A 15175-nucleotide genomic window follows, 5' to 3' on the forward strand; every position below is an offset into this window, starting at 1 on the left:
CGGCACGAATGAGAAATTACTTGTTGACAAGCCCATTTGCAAAAGTCACAATCAAACTGCTCAAAAACATAATACAATCTGTGTAGTGGTCTTACATCATTTTGCATGAAGCAACAAGTGGCTGGCTAACAGATGGGGGGAAAAAAACAGTGAAATGCTACTATTTCTTACGAGATACTTTTGTTAAAGGTTGAACCGTTTTAGAGGTTACTCAACTGGTGCTCTTCTAGTTAAATTGGCTAAAGGAATATCCCAGAGGACCATAACGGATTAGCTGATGTAACACCCTATTCATATAGCTGATATTTGTATTTGTGCTGCTGGATTTTGTACCCTAAATCAGGACACATACTGTACCTGCATTTGTTGTGTAGGTGCATGCGCACTGAAAATATAACATAAAAAAAGATCATATTCAAGTCTGTCTGTAACAGACTGTTATTATGCATTGATTTGTGTACCAAACATTTTGCAGTACATAATATGAGTTACTGCTCTGTTTATAGCCAAGGATATAAAGATCAAATTTCTTTAGGTTAATTAATCTGGGGGCAAATTGAACAGTGCAGGGCATAGTCGATGGACTTGTGCAACAGAGTGGAAAACAACATTGGTGTTGGTATACAGTGAGTGTCAAAGTTTACACACGGCAAGCAGATTCATCCAGTGAGCTGGAAATATTGTGGAAAAAAACTAAAATAAGACTAGTGTCGGCACCGATACCGATAACTTGTATCGGTACTCAACCATCCCTATTAAACATATGTCGGCTTGTGAGGCACCACAGACAGTCAGGGTGATCCAATCAGCCATATTGTATCAAGGGGGAGGGCAAATCTGTTTAAAACTTCATCGTAATCAAGTTTATGTATTATGACTGAAACAGAAGATGCTTTTGCTAACATCTAGTTTTGGAATGTTTTCCTTCTCCTCTGCCTATTTGCACCATTTGCACTGACTGTGGCTGCCTAAAATATTCTTTACTGATGCTCATTAACAAACATGTGGCACACGTAAGCCTGACCAATTAAATATTGAAATCAAACTCCATCCTGTGTCCCTTTTGGCAATTTTGTATTTTTGGATTCAAGCTGAAAGTGAAAATTGCATAATCAGGCAAGTTTTTGCTGGATAAAATTGTATTATTCTTTTTTTTTAAGTCACTTTTGTTTTCCTTTTTTTTTTGAGACAGCTCAGTATTGTTCATTCGGTAATCTTACCGATTCGACATGTCATCATCATTGCTTTCTCTCTTTTTCTTTTTTTTTGTATGTGCGTGAGAATGTGCGTCAGTATGTGCTTGTGCGGGTGTGTGTGTGTGCATGTGTGCGTGTGAGTGTGTACTCATTAATTCACCTAAAACCTATTCAAAATCCCATACCGTTCACCTAAACCGAATACTTCAGAAGACCCGAGGAAGGATCAAAGAAAAGAAAGGAAAGTGAAATTGAAACCTTTTTGTTTTTAATTGCCTGTTGAAAAGAAAAAGAAAAAAAAATATTCAAGAACAAATAATACACAGGTTAGAACCCAGTGTTGTCCTGCTTTGCTCCTTCTCTGCACATCTACTTAGGAGTCAATCCACCGCTGTCCGCTGCTTTCTTTTATTGAGGTTGCATGAATGACAAATCCTTCATTGGCATGGACCACACACACGTGCAGGCACGCACACACATTTTACAAACAAACACACACAGCGATATAGTGTGACTCTCGCCTTGAGGCACGTGTGACACATGCTAATGAGACAGGCGGCGCAGTTCCTCCACGGCAGCGCATCACTATAGAAACCAAAGTCATTTTCACCTCCATCACCTGTCATCGTCACACTGATGGAGAGGAGTGCCAATCATCTCCCACACAGTCAGGAAAACTCCTCATGTGAGTCTTCTATCCTCTTGGAAGAAAAATAAACTCACACGCGTAAATTCTAATATTGGATGTGGCACTTGACAAATGCAATGAGCAAGAATTCATCTGCAAGGTCAGGGAGGAGCTTTTATTTCTGAGAAGACGCAATGATCTCTCAGAAAGAAGGAGGTCGGGATGGCTGTAACCGCATTAAGCGCCGTATTTTCAGGTCAATATCTTAGCTGTAAAATTCTCCGGGCAATTAACAAGTAACGCATGAAGACCAGTGCATTTGACTATACGGCATGTGTGTGTGCATGCATAATCTGTTCTTTCCACTGACTAAACCCTTTTCCGTTGGAAATCATTCATCCCATAAGTTATTGCAGCTAAGTGCGATTATAAAATAGGTACTTCCACCCAAGTGGTCTGATTGGTCAAATAAGCATTCCAATTGTAGTTTATGAGCCTTTTAAAGTTCCAGCCATGCTTTATGACCCTCGGGTTTAATGTGAAATGAATTGACTACTCAGCTGACGAGAAATACTCGTGCATTTTCTAACCGTGATTTCATCAGTTTCATAGAAAATGTGTATGCGTGATGATAATGATCATTAACTCGTTTTTTATTTTTTGCTACTTCTTCAAAGATGAAAAGTAGCTGAGAGTATGTGTGAGGAAAGCAGCATATTTGAAATATGCACAATTAGCCCAGTTTGTACAGGCTAGTGTTAATTTTATCAGCCATTTTTAGTTAGTTTTTAACACAGTTAGTCAACCTCATCCCATTTTTATTTATTCCATTTTAAGTCGACTATAAATCTAGCATTTTAGTCTTTATTTTAGTCCAAGAAAACATAATTTTATTCTATAACTGTCAACATTTTTAGTCTAGTTTTAGTCAGGACAATCATTTTACCCCTGTATATATTTTTTAATTATGAGATAATGTTGACCATTTCAGATCTAAAACTATTTCACATAAAATTTTCCCTCACCTTTTTGATGAAAACAACTTCACACACAATTACAGTATATCAACAAGTGGCTACTTTTCCTATGAGCTACTAAATTAGCCAGCATTAGTAAGCGGTCAGATTAACATTATTGTTGGAACGTTATAGCCGTTGGATTAATGTTACATTATAACTATAATTTCCTCTTTTTTTTTAAACCGTTCACCGTGAAATCCACCTACTGTCTGTCCCTTGTGTTTTTGCATGTTGCACTTGCTAGCTGCAGATTTGAAAAGGGGTGTGTCACTGTGTCACATGGCAGTGTCACAGTGCCAGATGAGCAGAGACAAGATTTTACAAAATCATATAATTTTCGCCTCACTTTTGTTCATGAACTAAAATGTCCATAGATTTTAGATTTTAGTCCAGTTTTTATTAAGGGAAGTATATTTTCGTCTCGTCTTCATTAGTCGGCAAAAATGCATACTGATTTAGTCCCAGTTATTGTTTATTATTGAACAATTTAGTCCAGTCTCGTTATAGTCCGGTGAAAAATGTGTGTTGACGAAATTATTTTTGTTAAGCTTTCGTTGACTAAATTACACTAGTACAGGCACAGGTGAATAATTTAATATATATATATATATATATATATATATATATATATATATATATATATATATATATATATATATATATATATATATATATATATATATATATTTAGTTTATTTCAACTGATACTGTATGACGTAACATTTTTTAGATGACATTGTCACAATTGTTTATATATCGCATTTTAAGTCTTTTTTTCATGTCCAAATCAGCAGCAATTATATTTTCACTGTTGGTAGTCTAAAAATAAACTAAATAATGTTTGACTGAAGCAACACAAGCCTGTGGTCAGCTAACCAAACACTTGCAGCTTTAAATGTCCTATTTATACTGTCTGAGGAAATTAATGATCATTATGATGACCCATGACAGCATTGCAGTACACGTAATCACATACCTCATTGCTTTTGCAACCATGCTTTATGGCCACCCATGTGCTTTTATGACAACAACGCGGCATATCTGGGTAAATCAGCATTGACTTCACGTATTGTTTTCATATTTTTCATGTTCTCGAATGTTCCCTCTGTCAAACTGAGGAGGGTTTATTGATCTTATTTATTTATTTTTTCCTAAATAGCATTCCTATGCCGCTCTCTTATTTATTGTCAATATTCGTTTCTGTATCCAGTTACTATTTGCTGCACGAAAGCTCAATTTCCCGACAATGATCATCTGGTATCTTATCTTCCTCTCAGGCTCCAGTCGGAGCTCCTGCACGCAGGGTCTCTCTCATATTAGAATGCACGACTTCACGACTCAGTGGGTTAGATTTCCTTCATCCAAAACAAAGCGGGACAGTTCGTAGCCATTGTTTGAATTGGTAGTAAAATCAACTTTGTGATCAATCGTTTGTATTTCTCCTGTAAGCCAAGCCCTTTCCCATTCAAAGCCCATCTCTTTGTCTATATTTACATTTTTGAAGGGAGTCCCATTCCAATTCAATTCAGAATATACAAACAAAACAAGTGCCTGTTATAAATCAGCCTTCAAACACAACATGTCAGTTGCATGACAACACTGGAATAAAATAAAATAAATATTGGTTGCATGCTATCAGTCATTACATAAAAGACACAAACTAAATCACAATTTCAGAACAATGTTTTGTTGCAATGTGGCAGTTCAGCTAGCACTCTGTTCTTTCAAGACATTCTTAATTTTGAAGTCGTATAACATCCATGCAGGGTTATTATAGTTTTGGAAATTTCATTATAGTTAGTTTTTATTTGGTTTTGAGTTTTGTTTTTTAAATTACATTTTTGTTTGTCGGAGAGACTTCTGCCTAGCGCACTGTCAACAACAACCAACATAACCGCTAGTGGCGTTTGATTTTCACATTCCCATTTGATATTTTCGTCAAGCTGACATTCATGTTTTGAAACAAACAAAAATAATAATAATCGGAAGTGAGTCACCAGTTCCTCAGTAAAGTAGTAGTCTTCTTACTTGATAATTACATAATCTTACTCACGGAATTATTTGGAGTAATATTACTTGAGTCATGTTATTTAACAATACCATTACTTGAGTACAATGCTACTCTATTCACAACTGTTTGTGAATAACTTGTTGTTAATAAGTCCAATTGCAAACTGAATACAACAAACTAAACTCAGTAAGTAAATATTTGTTCTGAGTAGTTCCGTTCCGTTCCGTCTTCAATTCTGCTTATCCGGGTCGGGTCGCGGGGGCAGCAGCTTTAGCAGGGAAGCCCAGACGTCCCTCTCCCCAGCCACTTCAGCCAGCTCCTCCGACGGGATCCCAAGGCGTTCCCAAGCCAGCCGTGAGACGTAGTCTCTCCAGCGTGTCCTGGGTCGTCCCCGGGGCCTCCCGCTGGTAGGACATGCCCGGAACACCTCCCCTGAGAGGCGCCCAGGAGGCATCCGAACCAGATGCCCGAGCCACCTCAACTGGTTCCTCTCAACGTGGAGGAGTAGCGGCTCGAAGCTGAGTCCCTCCCGGATGACCGAGCTTCTCACCCTATCTCTAAGGGAGAGCCCGGCTACCCTGCGGAGGAAACTCATTTCGGCCGCTTGTATCCGGGATCTTGTTCTTTCGGTCACAACCCACAGCTCGTGACCATAGGTGAGGGTAGGAACGTAGATCGACCGGTAAATCGAGAGCTTTGCCTTTCGGCTCAGCTCCTTCTTCACCACAACGGACCGATACAGCGTCCGCATCACTGCAGACGCTGCACCGATCCGTCTGTCGATCTCCCGCTCTAACCTACCCTCACTCGTGTTCTGAGTAGTGTCCTTTTTAATTCGTACGTCCATTATGTCTCATCTGCTTCAACATGAACACTTATTGTGTTATTTGTGTTAATTATGGCTGATTAAACGCACTTGAGTCATGCTTTGCCCCTTGTGTTTTGAGAACAGCACAAAGAATAACTCTTTTGGATGCAATGATGTGCTTAATATATATAAGTTGAAACAAAACCACTACTTATGACTGTCAAATTCTAGATGAATAAGCCACATCTATAAGTTTACTAACATTCCATTCATGTCCTTGGAGTCTTGACATGCTGGAGGTTACAGTCGGAAATACCTGAAATATTGATTCCTGTCACCAGAATTCAGTTTAAAGCAAGTACCTTGCCTTACAGCCAGAGAAGCCAAACACAATTCTTGACACAGTTAACACTGAGCTTCCAAAAAAAAGGTTTGTTTTCAATTTATATTTGTGGACAGTATACTGCATACTATACGTGTCCAAGTCTTGTCAGTCTTCAGTGTTGTACCAACTTCAAATGAAAGACCTGACATCACTGCTGTGCAGTTAAGTTTTGCACTCCTGCCCTATGCACAGAAACACCTGCAGATCATGTTAAGTCTTTACTTGTACTTATATTAATATTCAATCTAAATCCTTCTTTTCTTTCTATGAATGATTTTTTTAAAATACAAATCCAATGGAGGATAACATGATCCCTACCATGGCCATATTTGGAGTGATTCTTTCTTTATTTGTTAAGTGGGTATCATCAGTTGTCAAAACCCAAATGAGTGGAAGCTAGGCTGATGTGCCCTTGAGAAAAAGGCACCTGTAAGAATTCCCCTTTAGCTGCTCCCCCTCACATCTCCATCGTATCACAGTTCTCACTATTGTACCACAATATCTGTTTTCTTCCATTGTCAGCCCGTGTTGGTGTAATAGGTAGTTTTTGCCATGTTTTTAAATTCTGAAATGCATTTTATGTCACATGTACTTGTTACAGCAATGAAAAATATATTTGTCCATATTGGCTCTTGTAACCTCTCAAAGTTTCGACTGTGTCAGTACATTCATTGAATGTAATCCCAAGTGAAAACGCCGCTGGTAAATATCCACTTGTCAGTATTCAACCATGTAGTCCTGCATTATTCAGACTCCAAATTACGCCGGGATCCGTGTGTGTCATAGGAATCAGCTCTGTAGCAGGTTTTGCCATTACTGGAAGCAGTCGTTATCATTCTCTTTCAAATGACTGTCTCTCTCCACACCAAGCTTACTTGACTTGAATAATGTGGAAAGTTCTCTACAAAAGTACATGACTTGACACTTCAATGTCATCCTGTTATTATATAGAAACATATAAAAGCTGAAAGAGGGCAAGGCAGTGAAGAGCTCTGAGACAAGTAGTCATGCAGTGGAAACGTGTTGTGACTCAAATGAGGCAGAATATAGCAACTTGTGAAAAAGCAAGTCTTCTTCTCACCTATGGGAGTGCTGTGGAGTAAAACTTGCTCGAGGTTGCGTCCATCATTGTAGAGCGCCAGATGCCAGGTGCCAGGGTCCATGTACTCAATAAAGCGTGTTTCTTGGAGGCCGCTCAGCAGCAGACCTTTCGGTGCTTTGCCAGCTGAAACAGGATCACTCAAAGATCTGGGCAGCGCCTTCCCATCCAGCAGTTTCACAAAGTCAAACTGAACACATAAGGAAAAATAATCAGACAAGAATGAATGCATATGCAATTTCAATGGGAGACCTTGGACAAGTCGTGTTTTTTTTATTTATGTAGCGGGAACAGCCAATTGCATTTTTGAAAATATATATTTTTTCTTCCTACCTAGCCTTCACACAATGTATAAAATAGCCTTAATCATATAGCCTCATAACCAGCCAGGTTTTCAAATAAAGGTAAAGTTAACGTATCACTGATTGTCACACCCAAGAATACAGTGTTCCCTCGTTTTCCGATTGTCTTAGGTTCCAAAAAATACCCGCAATAAATGAAAAAGTAGTTACCTTTACGTTTTACATTTATTATAAATGTTTTAAGGCTCTAAAACCCCTCACCGCACAGTTTATACACTTTTCTCATTGAGGCATTTACATTTTCTCACATTTCTCTAATTTAAACATTCCCAATGTTTAAACCTTCATAAATTTTAGAAAATAGGTACATTGCTGTAAGTAAAAAAAAAAAAAGCATGCAAAATTGCCCTAAAAAAAGAGCAAAACTTCTCTTTATAACGAAGTAATAGTATATGTATATAATTATAGCTTAATTACTAAAGTTTTGCACATATAAAAATGGGCATGTGAAATATGTGGAAGCTGATCTATTAACCAGGAGCAATAGGCAGAGCATCTGTGCCAAACAGGTAAAATTGCTGTGCTGTTCAGTTGTCTTATTCCGAGACAATATGCAAATTCAGGTTGTATTATAAATTGCCATACATAGGAAAATTCAACATCAATCAACACATTTGAAAACTATTTTAGTATGTGGATAAGTTGAATAATATGAGACCTTTAAAAAAATAGTAGCCAGTGCCACTTTTAATGCTGAACTGCACTTATTTTATAGTACCGGCAAGCACCTCTGCATAGTGTGTCATTGGTACAGCAGATGCTCAAATACGAAGTAGATAAACTAGCATTGAATTAACCGCTAGTATGTGATGTTCCACTGTTGTCGTTGTGAACTGGTATCGCTCAGGGCGGGCTGCTTTAAAACCACAATGCAGATGAAGAATTATGGCCTTCAATTTAGAGATTGACTGAAAACTGGCACACTGGCAGCTTAATCAGTGACACTGCTTTTCTATGTACAAAAGGGCAAAAAGACAGGGCACATTTTATTTTCTAGCCAAAAGCATATGCATGATTTTTGTAATGTTATTATATATATATATATATATATATATATATATATATATATATATATATATATTAGTGGTGTCAGTCGATTACAATTTGTAATCGTAGTTAATCGCATGACTTCAATAATTAACTAATTATTAATCACAAATTAATTGCACATTTTATATCTAAATTTATATCTAAATTTATAATAAAGTACAATATTTTTTCTAATTTTTTATACATTTGTTAACATAAAACTGTGAAGAAATGTGAATCTACTAAACATATGGTTGCATTTTTTAGTCATAATACAGTAATTTCATAACAATTCATATATTTGCATTTTTAAAATTGTAAAATGTCAGTCAACACAAATATATGCATTATTATTTAACTTATTACTGCGAAACTGTGTTATAGTTAGTACTTTTCACATGACATTGAACGCTTTGATTTTGTTTGGATGAGCATTGATTGTAAAGTGATGTCGCTTTACTGCAAGCCAGAGAGAGCCGCTCTGCTGCAAGCGACAGCGAGTCAAGAGTACGACTATGTGTTACACAAGCTATTTTCTGGAGTTTCTGAATAAAATACGCCTCAGATCTAAAGATCAAGTGGCTTGGGGTCACTCCAATTGACAAGACGACTCTCACAGGATTTGAGAGTGCCACGGACACCTCTTGCTGAGCAAACCTAGCTCGTTGCTAACGGCTAACTGAGTGCGTTCTTTCAAAGCAAGGAAACCGGCGGTAGTGCTACACAGTCCAAATGGCTCCTCCACGCTAACATTCTGCCCCTTGAACATTCTGTGTTTTAGCTCCAGTGTAGTAAAGTGCATTTCTATTGGGTAAGTTTGATATAGACGTTTCTGCTGCGTCATGCGGCCCTTCAGTAGAGGCTTTCCAAATAGGGGCGGTCGTTTTGTCGTTAAGTTAATGCGATATTAACACGATAATTTTGACATTATATATATATGGCTTTGGGCAGTAGGCGAGGTACACCCTGAACTGGTTGCCAGCCAATCGCAGGGCACACAGAGACAAACAACCATCCACACTCACAAACACACCTATGGACAATTTGAAGTGTTCAATTAACCTGCTGTGCATGTCTTTGGAATGTGGGAGGAAGTCAGAGTATCCAGAGTATCCGGAGAAAACCCACGCAAGCACGGAAAGAACATGCAAACTCCACCCAGGAAGGCCGAAGCCCGGACTTGATCTCACGTCCTCTGCACTGGGAGGCGGACGTGCTAATCAGTCAGCCACCGTGCCCCATATATATATATATATATATATATATATATATATATATATATATATATATATATATATATATATATATATATAAATTACCGTGTTAATCTGATTTTTGGAGCTTGCATATAAGCGTCATGACATGTTGCTAGTTGAGAGTATGTCTGCCAAAATAATGTCTTACCTGTGTGTGTGTAGGTGGTATATTCCTGCGACCATAGACCCCCAGCAGTGCATTATGGGAGAGAGAGAGATTGAACTTGATGTGGGTTGGATGGTGCACAGTCATATGTAGCCTCCAAAAGATTCCTGGTGGGATGGCCTGATTCTGTTGTGTTCCGATGTCGACCTCGCCACGGTCGATGACCCGTCCACGCGCCCACTTTTCTGTAGATTCAAACAACAGATTTCTAATGTAAAGGTCATATAATGTGGATTTATCAAAGAGAAAGGGGGCTCTCTTCACAATCAACGGACCAATTACATACCAGCTCATTGTCCTTAAACATCATTGGGATCAACAGCGCTACTAATGAAATGAGACTGAAGAGACATCAGGAATGACTCATTGCTTTACAAATCCTGCTATTCAAGAGACTCTCTATTGGCAGTCCTTTGGATAGACCCTGCATTGAAGATGAACTGCTTTAAAAGCAAGTGTTTTGTCTGAGTGCTATCTCCACGGGCTACTGACACGTGCTATTTTAGCATCTTTTAACAAAAAATATAGTGTGCACAAGAAAAAAGAGAGTTTGAGTTGGAAAAAAGAGTTGCCCACATGTATGCATGCAATCACAAATAGAATCATGGCAGACAGATAGCGTCTTGAGTGAGTGTGTGTCTGTGTAAGGAGAATGGGTATTTCCAAAAGGGTTTTGGCCATTAGCTCTTTGCCTCTCCATAAGCCTTTATCAACATCCAGGCCTCAGTCTTTTGTGTTGGTGGAGCAGGAGAACCTCCTCAGCCCTCTTTGTGCCTGCTTTTATGGAGAGATATATCTGTGCTTCTAAAAGAAGATGGAGGAAATACGGTGACAGAGGGGAGCCCTCCGATCGTTACGGCCACAAAGGCAGATGAACAGTTAGGGACAGATTCATGGATGAGTCTGCATGCTGTCTATCTATAATGGCTGCAGCTTTACCACTCCATTATGGCAACATCATGCACACCCACAGGCCAGCTGTCATATATATTGTGTGTCGTCAAATGACAGTGAGCAAGAGAGCACGAAGATACCACTGTTTATACCATAAGTGCTGTTTATTACTGTTGACTTGCGTTAGAAATGGCAATACTGCAATTAATCTGATTAGTCTCGCAAGAAGTCTTACACTGACAGTTCCGGGAAATAGTGACTTCATGACTTCCCATTATGAAAATCAGGATATCGACTTGGTGAGATTTCTTGTCGGTTGGATGTGGCTGCGGCTGACTTGGGAATAGTTCCCGCTAAGTAATTGTAAATGTGCATGTGACTTAATCGTTGTGTTTCTTTATGCCCTGTGAATCACGTTATTGCCACCGCCATTTTTTATGTGGTCTACGTCTTCAAAACGGGTCCCCTTCTAGACACACTCGAGCTTAGAAAAGATGCACTGTTCTCAGCAGTGGCGGATCGTGGCACGTGCAACGTGTATAACCCGTGATTAATACAACCCCCCCCACCCCAAAAAGCACTTTAAAAACGGAAATAAATAAGGTCCACTGCGATGTCTTTTCATTGGTATGTTTGTGTGATGGTAGAGAGTGGGTGGGGTGGGTGCAAAGTAGGTCTCCCACAGGTCACCATTTAAGTGAAATTCCACCGCTGCTTCACGGCCAGTTGCTGCCATGCTCAGGGCATTGAGCAAGTATGTTGTCATGGTAAACCAGCCTCGAGTTATTCAAGTATTAAACAAAAAACAAGTATTCTAAAGAAAGATTGAAGTTGGGAGGAAAGAGAGTCAGTGATTAATATTTACAGATTGAATATTAACTAGTGGAGGGGAAAAGTTCATATTCTGGAAAGAGAATAAGTGAGGAATCCCCGATGTGTGTCGGCTTTCCTCAAGGATTGATTTGTTTTATTCCGATTACATTCATTCGGTAAATTCATTCACCACTTTTTTATATCCGTATGGGGTTTGTAACAGATAAGCAAGATATGAAAATCGTGTATGTTTGTACCAGGCCTAAATGGTGCAGCAGACAGATGGCAATGAATCCAGTCTGTCCCCTGAGTTACTCTTCTCCAAGGAAACATAAGTTAACAAACAAAACAAAACAAAAACAAAGTGAGTAATTGTTTTACTGGCACATAGGTACACCCTAAAAATGAAATAAAATGGTAGGTGTTTTCAACCAATATATATTGGTGATTGGGCCAACCGATACAAATTGGTCATTCTGACCAAGATATTGGTTAACCTGTGTTAGATGCTTACATTTTTCAGGAATCCTTTGACACGCGGGATTCCCCCCCAAAAAAGGCACCACTGATTCTCACACCCACCTAAGTGGGTGAAACTGGTTCTCTGCATTTGACCCAACCCCTGAGGGAGCGGTGAGTAGCAGCAGGGTCTGTGCCTGGGAATAATTTGATGATCTAATTGCAACCCATACTGCTGAGTGTCAAGCAGGGAGGTAAATGGGTCCCATTTTTATAGTCTTTGGTATGACCCGGCCAGGGATTGAATCCTAACCTCCCAGTTTCAGGGTAGACACTCTACCACTAGGCCACCAGTGATCTATCTAGACACACATTTCCATTTTTATTTATAATGTATCATATTATAATCACATAATAATTAATAAATAAAGTTAGAATACAATAAATATATTTCCAGTTTATCTATATCAGGGATGGTGAGATCCGGTCCTCGAGGGCCGGTGTCCTGCAGGTCTTGGATATTTCCCTTCTTCAACACAGCTGAGTCACAATCAGCTCATCAGTAAGCTCTGCATAAACCTGATAACAATCCTGTTAATTGGAATCAGCTGCAGTTCAAGTAGGGAAACCTCTAAAACCTGCAGGACTCCAGTCCTCGAGGACCGCAGTTTGCCATCCCTGATCTATATAGACTTACTTTCTATTGTAACCAATTTCATTGGTTGTTTGTCTAACCAATAAAATTGGTATGCCCGTAACCACCCGGAATGGTCAGTGTCTGACCAATCTATTGGTTAATCAAGACAATATGAGCGTGACCTACTAGATTGATAGTTTTCTTATTATGTATAGATTTTTTAACCAATCCATTTTTGTGTAACATAAGTGGGATAGACAGTAAAACATACAAAATTAATAACATTTTGAACAATTGGGGGATTTTGTATTTATTTATTCTAAACTCACATCTACATGTATATTGTAATGTGTAAGTATGAAAATGAAAAAAAACTATATTTTAATAGACATATAAACAGACTATTTGTGCATTGTGGATTGTGCTAACCACAAATAGAAAAGGGACGCATACGGAGCTGACAAATCAAAGTTTTGGATTTCCAAATAAAGTGATTTAAAAATCACTGGGAGAAAGGAATTCAACCGGGAAATGTATTTTTTTTTTTTTACAACCTCAGAGGTCTACCACACAAAGTCTGTTTTAAAACCAGAGGCAATTTGAGTATCCATGCAAAACAATCCCTGCCCAAAAGCTCAGGGGCCTTTGGTTCGAATGTGATTGGACAGAGAGAAAAACATACAAAATGCTCTCCAATTATAGTAGTAGGATGTAAGCAGCTTGGCAGAACTAAAGTATGCTTTTATGCATTCCTGCTGAGTATACCTCCTCAGTCTATTCCCTTTAATGCTAATCCTAACTCCTGTGCCTCACCACAAAAATAAAGGCCAGCAGAGGGATGGATGTCCCGAGGAAAGCAGCCTTTTATTCAACTCTAGATGAATAGGACATGAAACGGGCATGGCAGTTGGCACAGCACAGGCAGGCAGACACGAGCACAGGCAGCACGGCAGGCCAGCTGACTGGCAGGGAGATGAGCACCAGGTCCTTCTGATGCTAATTACTGTACTGTAGCCCTTCATGTCTGATGCAATATGAGGACAGACACCAGAGCTCAGGGCATATGAAAGTACGGGTATTGGGTAAAGCGGGGGTGGAGAGGAAGATCTGTAGGAGGAGGAAGAAAAAGGATGGGCGGGGGAATGAGCCAAGAAAAGAGTAGCATGTCCAAAAGAGAAGCTGGCAGCGTCAACTTTCTGCTGCTGATGCAAGAAAGAGGAAAAACCCTTCTTGCATCTCTCTCAGCTAGAAAGTAGACACAGGGGAGGATGGAAACGATACGTAGGTCCAGCATAAAACAGACAGATTGAATGGTTTACGCTGACACCTCAAGGTCTTTGCGATTGTGCCTGTCAATCAATGCTTAAAAGATAATCAGGTTGATTTTGAACCTACCCCAAATCAGACCTGATTAGCAGATCGTTCCTAATGTTCTAAATATATTCTCTTGTTGGGTCAGATATTAGATATGCCCAATAATTACTACCAACATCCTTATGTAACATAACAATAATAAATCAGGAAGCAACATAAAGCTAGCACTGTTAAATAACTTCAGAAATGGAGGAACAGCTGTTTGAATTAAAGGTTTATATAGATTAGGGATGTAACAATATCCAAACATCATGATACAGTATTATCACGGTATGAAGGTCACAATACGATAATTGTCACATTGTGGGGAGGTTGGCGATATAAAAAAAGGTCACAATATTGTAAAATAAATAAAGAAATTGCTTATACTAAAAAAAATTATATATTGTGCTTTTGTACATTACAAAATTACATAATCTCTAATAACACTTAATATTGAGGCACTTACTTGCTAATGCACGCACACATTGAGTTCCTCCACATAGTGGCTCGGTTCACAAACATATTACCTTCCCCTTCATCTGACCACTAGAGTGGATTGTAAACGTAGAAAGGCCAAAACATGCCTTGTGAAATTAAATAAAACTAGCCACGAGAGGGCGCTAGAACTGTACAAATGGAAATAACTTTTTTTAAACAGATGAGCTGCTTTTGATATTGTGGCATGACAACGACAATATTGTGGCAGTATTAATATTACAATATTGCCGTTATCATTAAATCCCTAATATAGAGTGTCATTAGCCACAATAGATATGAAAATAAATGTTAGCATGAAATTAACTTACCAGATAACAGCTAGCAATATTTTTGTACTTCTATTATTTCAGAAATAGATGACCCATATCTGAATGGTGCCATTTGGGAGCACCAAAGTTTAAATGGTGTCATGAGAACCATTTGCTATAAATAAAGCCTAAGATCTGCCTTCTCCATCTTTGTGTTGTACACCTGGCCAGCTAATGACTGTGAGCTACTTTAGGACTTGGAGCACAAGGTCTAATTATTTTTTTCTTGCCTCAGGGTTTTTTAGGTAAAA

At 38.8% G+C, this 15175-nt stretch overlaps 1 protein-coding gene across 3 annotated transcripts in view; it reads right to left on the minus strand.

Moving 5' to 3' along the window:
* The window catches only part of tenm1 (teneurin transmembrane protein 1), a 242043-nt gene that overhangs the window by 102988 nt on the left and 123880 nt on the right, over positions 1 to 15175 (minus strand). For all 3 annotated transcript variants that reach the window (XM_086085243.1, XM_086085242.1, XM_086085241.1), the window contains 2 exons: positions 9942 to 10144; positions 7129 to 7336 (listed from right to left, as the gene is read on the minus strand). In XM_086085243.1, the coding sequence (XP_085941369.1) occupies positions 7129 to 7336; positions 9942 to 10144 (411 nt within the window). The remainder of the gene's footprint in view (positions 1 to 7128; positions 7337 to 9941; positions 10145 to 15175) is intronic.

This window comes from Leptonotus elevatus, chromosome 9 (assembly GCF_054856555.1).
Source record: "Leptonotus elevatus isolate MCC_2025b chromosome 9, RoL_Lele_1.0, whole genome shotgun sequence".
Classification (NCBI taxonomy): domain Eukaryota; kingdom Metazoa; phylum Chordata; class Actinopteri; order Syngnathiformes; family Syngnathidae; genus Leptonotus; species Leptonotus elevatus.